The sequence below is a fragment of the Cloeon dipterum genome, chromosome 1 (assembly GCF_949628265.1).
Source record: "Cloeon dipterum chromosome 1, ieCloDipt1.1, whole genome shotgun sequence".
Classification (NCBI taxonomy): domain Eukaryota; kingdom Metazoa; phylum Arthropoda; class Insecta; order Ephemeroptera; family Baetidae; genus Cloeon; species Cloeon dipterum.
Genome location: NC_088786.1, coordinates 2,731,691 through 2,748,985, shown reverse-complemented (window position 1 = coordinate 2,748,985; position 17,295 = coordinate 2,731,691). Strand labels below are relative to the sequence as shown.

Genomic DNA, 17,295 nt, shown 5'->3' with positions numbered 1-17,295 from the left:
CGACCTGTCACAAGTCATTGTTCGGAGATGATGGATGAGCACGTAACCCTGACAGCAGGAGTGTGTCTCATTGAATGCGTTGAGGCCATCTGACTGTCAATCACCCACAAAATGAATAGGCAAGCCGATTCAACCCCAAAACAGTACCTGACAATGAGAAGCGGTCAATTCTTGACGCGTGCTCGCTGTCGTCAATCTCATTCACACAATAGATGGGATGTTTTTTTTATTTCACAAAGGTATTTGAGAGAAAGAAGAAGGGACAGGAGTGTTTAAAATCATTTTTCTAATTTCACAAATGTGTTATATTATAAGCCAATGGAAAATGTTTAAAGTATCACAAAAATTGTTTAAAGTGTTGATAAAAATTTTATTTTTGAAAATATTTTCTTCCTTACCACCTTTAAGTTTGACTTTCACAGTGACGAACATGCAATTTAATATTTGTAAAAATATCTTGTACAAATATAAATTACTCCAAACACTACGATAAAATCTTATGATAGAGCACAATAAGAGTATTATTAACAAGTAATAATTTTGAGAACATCTTTTGGTGATTTTCACGCACGAAAATCCAAGATTTCTTATAACAAACAATAAACTTTAAAAGCATTTTTGGTACTGAAGAAATGAAACATATCATAGCAATAAAAAGTAGCGACACTACAACAGCACAGATATAAGAAAATTTGATCCAGCATCAGTTGGACTAAATATCTCTGCAGACTCGGTCATTTAAAAGTGAAAAATCAATTATTAATGCTGATCTGGCAAGTTTAAGCATAAATTTAAACAAAGAAGAATTCTACTTCCGAAAAAGTATAAATCACAGGTGTTTTTTTTTTCAAATGGTGGCCCACAACACTGATAACGATATAGAAAAGGTTTTCAAAGGAAACCACTTTAAGTTTGTACTACTACGAAATTAATAAAAAAATAAGATAATACGAAGAAGCAGGTATGACCTACAAGTAATTCTTGCAGAAGCTATCAGTGGACATGTTTTCCACCGAAATTGGTTCGCCCGGATCATTCGAATTGATGCCGCATAATCTCAACTGGCCTGAAAGGTTCTCCGAAATGTTTTCATCAAAAAAATTTTGTTTGTCGAGGTCAGCGATCACCACAGTGCTTGGGCCGGCAGCGGCGGCGGCGCTAAGATTGTTCAGCAGCGCCTGCTGCGCCTGTTGTTGGCTGTTGAATAGAATGCCGCCGGCTTGCACGTACTGCGCCTGCGGCTGTCCAAAGGTCGCCTGTGACGTCGATGGGAACGTCTGCGCGTTCAGGTTGAACGAAATGTTCGGACTGAAGCGCTCTTGGGGCTGCGGTGCGACGAAAAGCTGCGGCATTTGATGGGCGGCGTTGAAAGGCTGCTGCTGCAGCAGAGGCATTGCCGGCTGCGGCGAGTGGCTCACGTTTTGCCTCTGCGGACTCATGTTTGGGTAAGCCAGCGCAGCACCTACTTCTGCAAAAATTTACTCCTATTAAAAATAGGAAATTAAACGAGAAATTATTTGCTATCTTTAATTTTTTTAGAGCACCATCCTGATTTTTTGGCCAATTAAATGTAGTTTTTCCAGGAAATCCGGGGGAAAACTGGAGAATCGGGCCTTCCAAGTGGTGAAACCTTTAGTTTTTAAGAAGCAAACGGTCACAGGATTCAAATCGGGATTTTATTTAAGTTCGGTTGAATTTAGAGTCAAAAACGGTTGACTTTTACCCTCAGATCAGGATTAAAATCGAACCCTGGCGTCAGGGAATTTCTTGAAATCGCCTGTGGCCACTTAATCGGCACCTGACGGCCTCTGTATTGATTTGATCTGCAAGATTTGCACACCGTTGCTACGGTTAAGTCCAGAGCTTTCAGAATATGTGCAATTTGACCATTTGGAAACTATCAGGGTGCTCACGAAACGCCCTTAAGAGCGAAAAATCTCGACCATGATCACCCTGTAAAATTGCAAACTTTCTGAAAGCTCTTGATTTGACAGATCCAACGGGGAGCAAATCTTGCAGGTTGAACCAATTTAGAGCCTTCAGGCGTCGTAAAATGTCACTTGAGGGCTATCCTGACGCCAAGACTCGATTTCTTGCTTGTTTTGATGGTCTTATCTGACCTCAGAATGTATTCCAAGGGTAAAACTCCTGCAATTTTGAATTTCCTCATTTTACACCTGAACTCGAAAACCTTTATCAACCTTTGACCGTTCGTATCTCGAAAGCTGCAGGTTACTCCACCCCAAAAACGTTAGGAAAACAATAGAAGCTTATTTCGAAAAGAAAAACTCAGGGAATCATCGACTTTGAAAATTAAGCAACTATTACCAAAATTTGAAAATTTCCAAATATAAGTCGCTGAAGGCCATCTATAATTGGGCTTAATTTTTTGCTGTTGTAGCTTTGTTACAACTCAAGATATTTATAATATTGTGTAATCCAGATATTTAAATGCCGATCAATGCGAATAGAAAAGAGGTTACCTTGTGGTTCAAGTTTAACCCCTTGCATGTGTTGGTACTGCTGGGGCATCGATGGCAGTGGAACCTGCGCATCTGTAAAAAAACTCAATTAGTTCCAAATGTTTGAACACCAAACCACACAGAACATGCAAAATTGTAAAACACTCATGCAAAAAATCATGTTAGTCTTAAAAAGCTGGCTAGTTAAAAGCACTCTGTTTAAAAATTATGACAACGCTAACTTAAACAAATCATAAAAGACGATAACTATTTAAAACACACAGTAATTTAAATGTACCTCTTTGGCAGTGTTGTTGATATTGAAATCTGACCTAATTTTTTTAAAGTCATAAATAAAAAAATTCTGAGGAATCGTTCAGTTCAATGCTTTTTAAATTGTATATTTGATTGCAACAATACATAAACTGCACTTCTTTTCTTCAAAACAGCAGGATAAGCATTATAAGAGAAGTTACAGGTAATCAAAACGGTATTATTAATCAAGGCACAGCCTCAAATATAAGAAAAAGAACAATCCCATATGGTGACGACACATCACAACAATTAATACGCACTAAAATCTGAAAAATACAAGGGCATAAATGTATAATAATTTCCACTGACAGGACACAATTTAGCATCACAAGTTGCTTGATTTTGATTCACAGTTGAACAGATATTTGATACTTAAAATGCTTCAACCGCTGACAATCAACGAGTAAATTTTATTAAAAAAAATTGCCTCTGAATAAAGGAGCAGTTTTGCATGTGGCGGCTTGAAATTTAAATGCAAAATTTTAAAAAGTAAACTTACATGTTGAGTTTGATATCTGCATGGGAATAACCTCCGACAACTATGATCTGAATGAAATTAGTGATTTTGTAGTGAACTCGTGGATATGAGAGAGCGTAAATTTTTGTACAGAGCAAAAGCGGCCCCAAAGCGATTGTTGGCAACAAAGCAGAATTTTCCGCCACCACCAGGTGATAATTATGCAAAAATACTCACTCCTCTCAACCAAACTAGAGGCTGACATTGCCTGTCTCTTTGCAGTCGGCGATTCACTATATTTAGACTGCTTTCTTTTGATTAAAACGGTCGCTACAACACAAACAGTTTTAACATTAGTGACAAATTTAATGAATATGCACAGAAGCATGAGTATTAACTTGGTGAATCAACTCGGTATCACCACGCAAGTGTAAATTGATCCGTAGCAGGGTTCATCACTTTCATAGTTACGATTATTTTGTGCTTAGATAACAAAAAGGCACCGCCGCGCAATACAAAATAGTAAAAATTGCTTTAAGGCATTCTCCAGAATATAGACATTATCCAAACTCGAGATGAAAATATATTAATCAAATTGACACACCTCTGTACCCAATGGCAATTAATTAATAAATAAATGTACAGCAAATTTGTGGCATTTTCCCCCATCACAAAATAGCTGGTTCGATTTTGGTCTCATTTGGCATGAATTTTACGAAAACATATCCTTAATGCTGCCCGATATCTTGGAAACACTGCTCCTCTTTTCGCTCTTTTGCGGCTCGGGAGGCAGTGGCTTTTCCGCGATACCCTCGACCGGGCTGTAGTAAAAAGAGGTCTCGTCAAATTCTGAGCAGTTGGCTCTCGGAGCCAAGTCTGTGTACAGTGCGTAGTGTTCGGCCTCTGTCAAGTCGACGACAGGACTCGGAGGCGTTCCAATAGAATTCTGGTTTACCTCGGACAAATTGCACGGGACAGAGCCCGACTTGGGCAAGCCAGGCGGCTTGTTGTTCTTTCTGCCACCTTTGCGCGAAAACAGCTTTTGGAAAAAGTTCTTGGACTTTTGTTTTTCTTTGTTGTTGCAGGGAGACGGAGGAGGCGGATTGGCCCGTGGAGGCAGCTCGGGTGCCGGCTCGTCGATGGTGATGATCGAGCTCGAATCATCGTCTTTGCCCTTGCGGAAGCGCTTGGGCGGCAACGGAGGCACTTTGTCGGTGGTGCTCTCCCTCTTGTTATTGGCACAGGACTGTTCCTGATGGACGAAAGCATCGTTCATCGGCGCCAGGATGAATTCGGATTGAGCTGGAAGAATCTGCGGGTCTTCGAAGTCGATGTCGATAAGAATGGGGTTCTTCATGGCCAGCTGCATGCTGGTGTAGTGGCCGCTTTCATAGCTGTCGTCTACGTCCATCGGCATATTGGCGGGCACCGAGTCTGCAGACTGCTTCAGGCACTCGGTCAGCTCAGGGTCGGCCGGCGGCTCCGAGTACATTTCTTCCAGTTCGGCGACGGTGCTGAGCAGATCATTGAGCGACTTGCAGTTTTCGTCCTGCACCAGGTCCCCGGAGTACGACTCGAGGATGGTCTGCTCGCTCTTGTCCCAGCTGTTGTCGGTGGTATATTCAAAAGTGGGCGGCTTTTCCTCCACGGGCTCAATTTTCACCTCCTGCGGCACCTCCTGCACGGGCACCTCTGAACTGGGGCCACTGATGCCGTTCGTTACGGAAATGGGGGAACGCGGCGAGGTCATTAGCGCGGTGTTCGTTGCGAGAATTTTCGAGAAAGTATCATAGTCGGCTTTCAGCTTTTTCAAAGCCCAGAAAGGCCTACCTGAGTCCAGGGGCAAGTAGGTGAAGTCACGCTTTTCACTGTTAGCACCATCAGACGGTCGGACGAGTTGGATCTTCAGTTTAACTTCGTGTTGTACCTGCAACATCGCACGTGAGTTGGGCCGTTAAAACAATCTAGTGCCAATGATTTACCTGCAGGTTGTGGTAAGCTGGCGTCCTGAAGGGTATTGCGTATTGGCGGTGAACATCAGACGGCTGGAATTCTCCTTTCCCGTGCCACACTATTTGCCCATCTTTTTCCTCAGTAAAATGGATATCAATATCATCTGAAAAATTAGATGCGATTTAATTGATAGGTGGGAATAAATCTTGGCTATTTATAAACCTCTTCAACATCCCAGCATCTTAAAAATAAAAAATTGAAATTTTGTAGAGATCTCAGCCGCCGGTGAAATAGGGTTAAAAATTAAAAAGTGCAGGAGAAAAATATTTTCCGGCCCTTCAGACCGTAAAGCACTATCAAACTTCACATTAAAAATATTGTCAGCCGCGCCAGCCGCCGGGCAAAAAATTCGGCCAAGCGGCTGAGACCTTTAAAAATTTTCAGACGACATCAAATCTTGAAAGTTTGAAAGCACTGCGCTTGTCTCTTGAGAATGCTGCTGCTAAATTTGGTGCAATTAGACAAGCAGTGTTTGCTACGCGTCACATTCTCGGCATACGCGCAGTCACTTCAATTACGATTGACTTTTTGGCAGCGTCTATTAAATTGCGATATGTGCGAATTGTCTACAAGACTCTACTTTGTCGTTTATCAACTCACCTTTGGCAACCTTTTCACACAGAAGGATGATTTCCTTTCCCCCTGCTACACTGCATGACACGTCACTTAGTCTTGTGATTTGCAAATCAGTATTTGCTTCTGCAAAAGGCATTGAATGTCTCAAATGATGCGTTAAAGGGCAAAGCAGTGAGACTCACTCTTGTCATAAATTATATTTGACGCTACCGGAGGCAAGCCTTTGGTGAACGTGTTTGGCTTATCACCCTCTGTGAAAACTTGAAAACAAAGCCTGACGGCGTTCAGATCAATGTTGGATGGCTGGCTTCCGTGGGCGAAACCTCCTGCAAATAACGTGTCAACCAACTTTTACTATAGTGTAAAATTGCGACAAACTCACTCCTGAAAGGATCCACCCTGATCTTTTGTCTAACTTCTAAGGACCTCTCCACCTCTTTCTTCTTGACGCATTGAATGCCAAGATTAGGGAATTGACAAGTCATGGTTTCGGTGTCGACGTGCGTCGTGCAGACACCTTGTTTGCAGTCTTTACCAACTAGGTTGTGCGGGTGAGCCAGGAAAGGTTCATCCTTGGTCACGCACGACACGACCACCATGCATGGTCCGGAGTAGTTGAGAACCTGCCAAAGGACCAATTTCTTTTAGCTCGGAAGACTGGAAATTACGGAGATTACTTTGATTGTCGGGAAAGTTTTGTTTTCGTTGGTCGTGTTCTCTCCAGGAATGCTTCCTGCAGACCTGCCCTCGCACTCGTATCTGAACCGAAGAGCCTTCGGCGCAGGCTGCTCAATAATCTCCACTCTGGGGCTGTCCATGACCTTCTGACTCTGACTCGAGGACTCTATGAAATTCGGGTCTGCGCCCTGCAGAACTTCAACTGCAAAGAAAAACACGGTGTTTAAAAGCAAACACAACCTTCGATCGGATGAATGAATGCGATACAATCAATCAGCTGATAAGAAATCAGAGAGATCGACGTGCAAATTAAAACGAAAATTGATTGCACAAAGCCGCAGTGTTTTGCAATTTCGTAGAGTGCGCGAAATATTCCACTCACCAAAAATTTCAACTTGCAGGAGAGATTTAGTATTTTTACATCCAACTCCAGATTCACAGATGCATCATGCAATTAAAAAAGCCAGTCCTATGGTGGTAGTAGGGAAAAATGAGCGAAAGCGTGTCATTTTTTTTTAATATCACAAACGCTCGACACTTACTGACATCACTTATGGCTAGATCACTCTCTGCATATTCATTATCCATCACTTTGAATAAGATTCAGCATCTGGAACAAATTTAAAATGAAGTTAAGAAATGTAAAAAATATTAAATTAAATTGAAATTTGCAAAAATTCGCTTTGGATGAATTGTTCCCGCAAACACCACGGCGCCCACTGGTGACCTCCCCCCACTCCTTGCAAACAAGCACGTAACGTGAGGCCAGCGCGCGAACTAAGAACTAAGACTAGCCAATCAGAGTGCATCTTGTGCTCATTCAATTACATTGGTCAAAATCTATTTCTATTTATGGTCATTTTACCATAACCTGCTGATGAACTGCGATGTAAACAATGGAAAATCTCGTGTCTAATGGAGGTTGCGTGTAATTTCGACCAGGTGGCGTGGGTAAGTTTTGACTTGGAATGGATTTTTCGAATTAACGGATTTAAATCTTGCGCTTTTGATTTAATTAACAAAAATTAATAATTAGGCATGGAGCGTGGAGACGCATTATGACATCGCGCGCGCCGACTTGTCATCGCGACGGTTAACGAGCAAAAAAACAAACGGCTTGCATATTAGACTATCAAATTCACAGAGGCGCATACAAAAAATATCGGCATACACACTGGCTGAACACACAAGGCATTTAAAAATAACTTTGGGCGCCTCTATTTCTAGACAGCTGTGCTTCCGAACGACTCGTCGCAGTCCACGCGCTGATGAAGAGCAAAGTTGCAAGCCAGCGCTCGCTCATTCTCTGCTCACTTGCAAAAAAGACACCCTCCGTGCAGCCGGCGCCGCCGCAACCCTTCCGTTTTTTTGTCCTAGGTTGCACAGCGGATATGAAATAATAATGTCGAATCGCGAAAATAGATCCACGGTTTTTCTCTTCATCTCTTGGCAGAGTGCACTACTTAAGTAAGTGAAAATAACGGAAGTGAATTTTTCAGATGGGACGAAATTTAATTCAACTACACGAAATCGAGAACGCGAAAAATTAAATTTAGCATTAATGCGCGCAGTGCGCAGGCGGACAATTTGACGAACCTAAAACTCGGGGTATTTTTGCTTTTATGTTCCGGCGGCTTAGTGGCTGGCTAGTGGAGGAAATTTTACATTAATGACTAGCCAAAACATCATTTCTTCTGGAAATATTCTTAGTGTTGTTAAAACCTTTGAGAATATTTTCATCCTTACTCAAGCGGCGAGCAACAATAATTGTAAAATCACGATTCGTTTCACAATTTATAATTTGCGACAAAATGCACCAAAATCAGGCAAAAATAATTGAAAAACCGAGAAATTTGGCAAATTCTGAAATTTAATTGATTTCGTTTGTTAAGAAGGACAAAAAATTACATTTCGAGCATTGTTAAATTCCTTGTTATGGAAGGAGAAGAAATATGTGCATTTACGCAATAACATAACTAATTCTAAGAACTTGTTCATTCCAAGAGCCGCAGAGACACTTCTTATTCCTTTTTCTCACTATCTCCTGCGCACTTATGTACCTGGATAAGACTTGACTGTTTTTATTTTCACCAAAATCAACGTATGCTGACCTCTTTTTCGTCTTAAAAACATCGGAATAGCTCAACATCATTCAAACGCCACAAAACCGATAAGGGCACGGAACTGCACTCAACAATTTAGCTTTCAACGAGGCTCACAATCTATCAAACACGAATTAACACGGGTAAAAGGATTAAACAAAAAAAAACAAATACAAGCCCTACAGAAAATTTGTGAAAAATCCTTTTTAACCTTTACTTAAAATACTATCTAAATGTGAGGAAAAAGCTTAAAATTTCCCAGATTGCCGTTTAAATTTTTGAGAAAATCAGCTTAAAAATTTGCTCGCTAATCAAGCATTGTGCTGTAAAATTTAGGGCTTTTTTCGCACACCATAGGATAATGCAGCGATGAGCGGGATCGAAATCAAGCGAGAAACATGAAATTTTTCGCGAAGTTTGTCAAAATCTGAGTTTTAACTGTCCTGTAGACCTAATTTAATTTAAACTACTAAATTTAACCAAATTTTTTCATTTTTTTATCTGTGAAGCTTTACTTTTTTTGGCATAAATGCATTTTTGTCTACGTGACAGATTGTGCGAACACCTGAAATTAATATATACGGAAATAATGTTCACGCGGGCTAGAAAAGCCCACGGTAAATTATTAGAACATAAAATCCAAGGTCACGAGGAATGCAAGCCTGAGAGCGGCAGAAAAACAGGTTTTTGCAGACAGTCAAGTCGAGAGGGAACGTATTCTGAAAATGCATACCAAACCCACAGCAAAACAACATTCCTGGAAGGTCCACGGTTTATATTTGGGAAAAAACTAAAAATAACTTTGGAGGCACATGGACAAACAATATTCGATATTAGCAAACGAGCGAAAAATTGCGCAAGGTCGTTGTTTGTTGACTGTTTTTTATATATATATTTGATTAAAATATTATTAAAATTGGTCTCGTCAACATGACAAAACTGAACAGAAAATGTTGTGTACAACACGGTAATGCGATTTAAACGCAGCAATATTAAAATTATGATACAAAAAAAGAAAAGGAACTGCGCAGTTGTGTTAACAGGTGAAAACCTTGCAACGAGATGCAACAGAGATAGATGCCTTGAGGGAAATTCTCGTTATATTTCTAATTTCATTTGTCATTTAAAATCATTACGGACGCAAGTCTGATATTATTAATTTTATGATGTGTTCGGTCGAATTTGTCATTTCCCGCTTTGACATGACACATTTCCAATCGACAAATTGACAAAAACCGCAAAGGACGCGCATCACACAGGGGACGGGAGACGGGAAGCTGCCGTCCGTCGCAACCAACCACGTATGGAAACAAAAAGGGAAAGGTTTGCAGCACCAGGTGGGCGGGGCCTTAATTTTTTCCCCGTGCAACAAGTTGTGCGGTTGTGGTGCCCAAAAAACACCTGGCACCTGCCGATTTCGACCCTGTCGACAAGGGTGGCGGCGACGTCGGCGCCGCGCCACTCGACGCCGAGTCAACGAGGCGCAAAATACGAGCAAATCACGCATTGAGAAATAAAATATGATAGGTACACAAGAGGAGGAAAAGTTTGTTGCTAAAATCGGATGCGGCCATTCTGGCCGACCAAAGACAACGGAAGGGGTGAAATTCGAGAGCTACGAATCTCGTCTAGCGAACAGAGTCGGCAATTCGGGCCGATAGGCTCCGAATCGGCGCCGAGAAGCGAAATTCCAGACTGACCCGAGCGGTGTCCAACTGAGCACCAAACGCTCCGGCGGCTTTTGCGGTGACCCACTCGGAAAATTGGCCCTCCGACGTGTCCAGGCGCGAGTGTCCGATGCTGGCGACGTCTCGACTCGAAATCGTCTCGCGTCCGCACTCTGTAGATTCACAAAACCGAGTTATTTTCGGACCCAGAGAGGATGACCGCAAGGTTTGCGTATGGAAATCTGCTCGCTCGTGATTGGCTTGCACGCTGGTCACGTGGCCCCAGGCATACCCACAGTGCTCGCTCGCGCAAACAAAGCCGGATCTTCAGGTGGCGCTTGCGTTTGAAAGTTGTCGGCCGCGTGCTGCTGCTGACGACGCCGCGGCGCCAGCACCACCGACCGAGGGTGGTGGTGAGACCGGGGTAAAAGGAAGTAGCTTTAGTTTGTTTGGCCGCTGCGTCACGATAATCGAAAAGAAGCAATCATTTCCAACCCCTCTCGCCACTCACAAGGAAATTATTAGGATTTAGCGAAATTATTTAATTCGTGTAAACCACGAATCTAATAGGGGTGCAAATTTTTTGTATTTCATAATTTTTGAAGGTTTTAAAATTTAAAAATTAAGTTTTATGCTCTATTTAAATGAAATAGACACGGTTTATAATGAGATAAATCGATCGGTGGATCATTTTTGATCACCCGGAAAAATAACCGGATTTTTAAAAATTTTAAATGGATAATTGTATAGCGAAAAACCATGCAACTTCCTATTATTTTACGTTTTAACAAAAATATATTGTGTAATTTATTTTAATTACAAGAAACAAAAGCGTAAAAATTTGGGAAAAAAATTTTTTAATTTTTTCTTTACATAAAAAAATGTTAATTCATTCAAACTATGCCTACGATTGAAAACAATTATTTAATGTGAGTTGAATTCTAGACAAACAAAAATTTTATGGCTTTCAAAAAGTGACATACTCGTGATATTAAAAACTTTATGTCTTCCTGCTCGATTGGTGCAGCCGACACTCAATCAGTTATAATGTACTGTCCAGCATCCGTTTTCAAACATGTTGCACATCCGCTTTGTCTGCCATCACGATATGCTGTGCTTTTTCGCAATAATGACAGCGGTTTCCTTTTGAAATCACAAACTTTTCACCGAATTCAACTCAGAGGAATCATTAAATTCGCATTAATATGTAATAAAAGGACTTTGCGTTTTCAGAATATAGTTTTCAGAATATAAAAATAACATCGGTTTTCCCCCAGTGGTTATCAATTCTAGGAGAATGAGGAGTAAAATCTAATCTAGAGTGAATTTTTACCTTCAAGCAGGACGAGACCGGCCGGCACCTTTCCCTGAACTGGCAGCAATTCGAGCACTGGCGCCTCTAATACTCGGGCGGGGGTTGCTCATACACACAGAGGGTGTGTGGGCGGGTGGAGATCGCCACCAGCCATGCGTGTGCCGCCAGTCGGGATGACTCACCCCCTACGCCGGGCGTCGGACGGCCGCGGCCGGGCGGGTGCAGGGGTGAATTATATTGCGCTACTCTACATACATAAATGTAGCCGTATATAGCGTAATCAAAATTGTGCGCCGACGAAAATTATTATCGCATTAATTAACTTCCACTTTGTGAGCACATGCGTAGAAAAAATTTCTTTCACCGCCGCCGCCGCCGCCGCCGCCACCACAGCCGCCGCCGCGATCGGAAATAATTGTTGTGACACAAGAGATTTCGGCCTATGCCTCGTTCGGTCTGTCGTGACTGCCAGAAATAGGGGTGCAATACAACATAAAAGGGGTTGTGCGCCAGACATAATAATTATGTGTGTTATGCTCGATAAAAGTGGCTGGTGCCGTGGAAAGGAATGTCTGTCACTGTGTCTATTTTCTACCCCGTGCTCTATTTTTCACTTTGATTATAAACTAACGCGTCTGATTAAATTCCCTCCAAATTTTATCTTGATATTAGTTAAAAAAATTGTAAATAGCTTTCCGTTTGTAGTAGTTCTGTCGCGATAAGGTTTAGAAATTCAACTAATTCTTAAATCGTTTCCTCTTTTGGTCATGGAATGTAATTTACTTTAATTAATTGATACAAGAAAACGATTTTTCAATTATTTACTTCGTTGTAATAAGCATGCGGTCGTTAAATTTATAATTGTTCGAAAATAATAAAACCCTTTTGGGTTTGAAACAAAGTTTGTACACGCCCTGCTGTTGGAACGGTTCCTCAGATTTGGATGAAATTTATTTGCGGGAGGGTTTTAAAATATTGGGTTAAAATTAAAAAATAGCCTATTTTACAGGGGCTCAAAAACTGCGATTTTTTATATAAATTTTTTATAATAAATTTCTTCAGGCTTTTGCCTGGATTAAGGTAGATAAAAAACTTGTGTGGAAAATGCTCTAAATCTGACGCCAAATAAGTTGCCTGTGGTGAACAACTTCGTAGGTCATAATTTTTGTTTTTAAAATCTAGCATACCCGATTACATTAAATTTCGAAAACCAAACCAGCCAAAATGTGGCCGTACAAGTGACAACAACATATCAAAAATTGTTATAACAATTTTTTCCATATTTTGAAAATATCGAAGTCTAATTGAAAAAACGAGTTTTTTGCGCTTTAAATCGAGATTTTATTTTTTTAGTTATAGGATTTTTTTAAATAGGGCTATTTTTGTGCTGATTTAGAGCTTCTTTCACTCAAAATTTGATTGAAAATAATTAATTTTGACTTTTAGAGGTCATGGTTGGGGGCTGAGACCTGAGACCCACCCCCTGCTCTCTTGGGTGGAATTTTTAATTTAATTAACTTGGTGTCGTTTTATATTTTTTACGCCACGATGAAGAACTGAATTCTGGATTCCATTTCAACATGTCTCACTCCCTTTGATCATAATACCTAAATAGGTAAAGGCCCTTTCGAAATAGGGGAATGGTTTATAAAAAAAAATAATAATAATAATAAAGGAGACCATAAAATAGTCTACACTTTGCTGTCACATTAATGATTTGAAGCAAATTCTTTAGCTTGAAATCGATCTCCAAGGGCAATTCCAGGGGTTTGCAGTATCATCATTTGCCTTTTAAATTATATATATGCCGCGAAAGTTTTGTTTGGTTGACTCATCAGCTGCCTTTTTAAAATAAAAGTCAGAACATTATTTACTGTTGCGATTTCACGCTTTTCAAAATAAAAGGCAGGCGTACGCAGAAATAATGAGGCGATTGTGCGAGAAGTATAGTTTCTAAAAAAGTCGGATTAGTACCGGCGGTCGAATTGGACGTGCTCGCGTCGCTTTGATATCACCACCTCTCATTAAAATGTTTAAATGACCTGTGAAAAAATTAAAAGACCCGGACGGATTTACTCAGAAATCAAAGCATGTCGGCTCGAAAAAGAGCAACATCAACAACTTTGGTGGCACGAATTCCGCATAAACAGTGATGATCTCAAGCGCAGAGCAAAAAATTATTCAGCTGTGTTGGCGGTTGGCGCGCGAGCGCGAAAAGAACAAAGTGGTTGCGTGGGGTTGCGAAAAATTTGCTTTGGAGGCGGTTTAGCTGCTGCTAGGGCACTGATTTGTCTTATTTTAAAAGGTGCTCTAATGGTTCACACATCTTAATAGGCGAGTTCATCAGCTTGAGGGGTGGCTCATTTTCGCGCTCAAATCGCCACTAATTAGAGGCGACGCACGACGTGCCTTTTAAACGCGATTTTTAATTTAGGCACCAGTATCACCATCTCTGAAAGTTCGGATACTGCCGAAAATGTCTCATGATGGATAAATTATTTTTTTCAGGGTGTGAGATACATCGGAAATGAGTCCAGATTTGAATTTTTGATTGCAAAAAAGAGACAAAAAGCTAGAAATGTGAGCAAAATGATTTTACTTTTAAAACCACCTCTTTCTTTTGAAATTTTAGTGACCTTCAAAGTTGGTCAACTTGGCCTGGTTGTTGGGCGTCTAATTTAAAAAAATTTAACACCAATATGTTCAATTTTCCTCACTTGATCTCACCAAATAATTTTTATAGCCCTCTGAAAATTTCGCCTTCGTTAAAATCAGTTAATTTCTGTGGTTTAGTCTTTCAGAATATTTTCACAAAAAACCAGCGGTGAAAAATAATTAAATTTAAAATTCGTCCCGTAAATAAATTGAAATTAGCTTAAAAAATGAATTATAAAGTCTTTAATCGCACCATCACCTTTCAACTCCAAACTTACCAGCGTGTTGGCGCCAAGACGATGCCATGTCAGAGAGTGTCAAAGTGATTTTTATATTTGTTGCGATGACGCATCCAGCCTAAAATGCCCTTAGCTCTCGGGAGGTGACTAATTTTTACGTGCGGCACCGTTGCAGTTGACCAAAAACACAAACTGGTCGCACCTGCTCAACCTTTCTACGGAAGCAGACCAAATATGATATAGATCCACCGAGCAGCGTGCGTCAATGAGAAAGATAAACAAAGTGTATGTGCGGCGGGTGAGTGCAAACACTACTGCTCCTTTATCGCTGAGAGGATACGACGATTATGTGAAAACCCGCGACCACGCGCGCGTAATTCCCAAGACTTTTGCCCGTGCTATTGGCACTTGACGAAAATTATCTTGCCTCTCAGTCTCTCTGTTTTATCGACTTGGTTTGTTTGTGTTTGCGAATTGTCATCGAACGGCAAGACTTTCGCTGTCATCAATGGAATGAGAGTGACACCGTTTTCCTTCACACAATTAAAATGCCGCGCTGTCATAAAAATAAAACAATAGAGAACCGGTAATAAAATATAGGTGCATCCTTTTGAATAGGTTGACTTTATTTGTAACTCGATTATTTTGATTGGCAGCGCCGATTTACTGCTCACAATGAAACACAAATTCGAGTGTTGCAAAAATCGCTCTACAATTTGTTGGAATTTACTGTTAATTAATCGCCGCTGCCACATCAATTTGACAGTTTTTTAGACTAACATTAGGGTTAAATTAATGTGCATTTGGAATTAAATCCGGAAACATATCTTTAAGTTGTTGTTTTCATATGAAATTGACTCATCTTTTGGGAGGGGTGCCATTGTGCAACAGGTTGGGAGGCATTACATCCCTCTCTGCAATATCTCCGCATCTAGAATATCGATCGCAAATTCTCAGAGAAGCTGATGCTTCCATTTAAGGTCATGGGTTCATTGAGTCACTCTCTCCACCAACCCCCTGCCAAGTGAGTCATAGTTGATGTAAACACAATTTCATTGAGGGCGTAGTTTGGGCTAAACATTCACCTAATTGAGGAAACGCACACACAAAATGAAATTCTTATAATTTTCTGCGGTTTTCATATTTAATTATTTCGCTAAATATTTTTAAAATGTCACAGAGAATAAGTGAAAAATTATTTTTACCTTTAAAACGCTAAATATTTCCTAAATTGTCCTCGTTTAAGTTTTGGAGTGTATTGGCTCAAACGCTTGCATGCTTATCAAGCGGCGAGCATATAAATTGTGAAAACGCGATTAATTTCACAATTAATTAGATAATCTTTTCTCAAAATTCGCACAACATTGGATAGATTGCCACGAGAAAAATCGAAATCTAGCGAAAAATTTGTTAAAATCTGAAATTTAACTCTTCCTTTGGTACTGATTTCATTATTGTTGCTAAATTTCACGAATAATAAATTATATAAACTTTCTAAAGCCAACTCAACAATGCAAAACGCTGGTAACTGCTATAGCCTGAAAAAAACTACTACTTGAATTTAGTTGCGATTGAGCTTTCGTATTAAAACAGAAAATCTGTTTATTTTTTTATTTAGTGCGCCCCACCGTACGCTTCCAGCAGTAAGCCAACGTACCAAGTGCTTTACAGGATTGACCCAATAACGCACAACATCCCGAAAACCGTACGCTGTGGTTCGTTGGATAATAAATAAGAATTTATGCTCCACTTTTGGACACCCGAATCTGTGGTGTTGCAGAAAAGTTTACCACACGAGAGTGTTTATGCAGATGTGGTGGCTCGCCTATCACAACTAATTTCTCGCTGTGTCTCTCCTGCGTAATTTACTATCAGCATTCCGCAAACAAATATGTTGGCAGCGTTCGCCTCTGCTTGAAAATTGCGTACAAAAAATTGCGAGCGGTATATAAACTCTTTCAGATTTATTAGAGTCGAAGACATTTCGGGTGACGAAACTCTGAACACGTGCGGTGGTGAGCCGATCCAGAAATTGCACTGGGGAAACACAAAAGCCGGCGCGAGGGTCGTTCGTTTAGCTTCATGGCCACTCAAAAAAGAAAGAACGCAAATGAGAGCGAGTGTAAAAAGCGGGCATCTCGTATAGAAATTAGCGGCTCGCTAAGGAGTGAAAGCGCGTATGACACGAGACTTGGCGTAGCCCGACGACAACACAAAAAGCAGCAGCGTATTATTGTGCGTCGCATGTATTTCTGGGCGCTGCCGTGAGCCAACTTCTGCTGATGCACTTGGACAATTAGTTCAATTCATTGCCATTGGTGGCATGCATCTCTCAACTTAATAACAGTCAGCACAACGGTTTTGACGGTGTCAAGATTTTCTGACGAAATTCACACCATATTTACGGGTTTTTAGCGAATTTTGAGAATGCAAAAAATGAGAAAGCTCATTTTTTTAGTTAAGGTGTGCGTTGAACTCCTCTCGTCAAGGCCGATCGAATGAATACCAATTTTGAGGTCATCGGTCAAGGTCAAAGGTCATTTTCGAAAATTTCCGGGCGTTTTTTTATTTTAAAAAATGACAGCATACTTTAAAAATCCGGAACTTCTCTCAAAAGTGGTCTCCGGGTTTGTGAAAATTTCAAGGTGGTGTTCGTCTTGGTTTTCAAGAAATTCAATTTTAAAATTTGGAAAAAAGAACAAAATTTTTAAATTTTTGTAAATGTTGATAGTGCATTGATAGTGCAAAATCTTGGATTTTTACTGTCAGAAATTCAAAAACTGAATACCGTTCGACTTGGCTTGACTTCCCCTGGT

At 40.5% G+C, this 17,295-nt stretch overlaps 2 protein-coding genes across 3 annotated transcripts; both read right to left on the bottom strand.

Moving 5' to 3' along the window:
* Window positions 1-346: 346 nt before the first annotated feature.
* On the bottom strand, window positions 347-3,622 carry LOC135934655 (uncharacterized). The gene is made up of 3 exons (XM_065476565.1): window positions 3,472-3,622; window positions 2,484-2,555; window positions 347-1,468 (listed from the first exon to the last, which is right to left on the bottom strand). The coding sequence occupies exons 1-3, from the start codon at window positions 3,620-3,622 to the stop codon at window positions 969-971; spliced, it is 723 nt and encodes a 240-aa protein (XP_065332637.1). The 3' UTR covers window positions 347-968.
* Window positions 3,623-3,946: 324 nt separating this feature from the next.
* LOC135934653 (embryonic polarity protein dorsal-like) lies at window positions 3,947-10,539 on the bottom strand. Of its 2 annotated transcripts, XM_065476562.1 has the most exons (9): window positions 10,304-10,539; window positions 7,044-7,111; window positions 6,884-6,970; window positions 6,501-6,703; window positions 6,206-6,446; window positions 6,006-6,149; window positions 5,848-5,946; window positions 5,217-5,350; window positions 3,947-5,161 (listed from the first exon to the last, which is right to left on the bottom strand). In XM_065476562.1, exons 4-9 carry the CDS (start codon window positions 6,639-6,641, stop codon window positions 3,947-3,949), a joined length of 1,974 nt encoding a protein of 657 aa, XP_065332634.1. In that variant the 5' UTR covers window positions 6,642-6,703; window positions 6,884-6,970; window positions 7,044-7,111; window positions 10,304-10,539. The 2 variants fall into 2 exon arrangements, with proteins under 2 accessions (XP_065332634.1, XP_065332633.1); XM_065476561.1 differs by lacking the exon at window positions 6,884-6,970.
* Window positions 10,540-17,295: the final 6,756 nt, after the last annotated feature.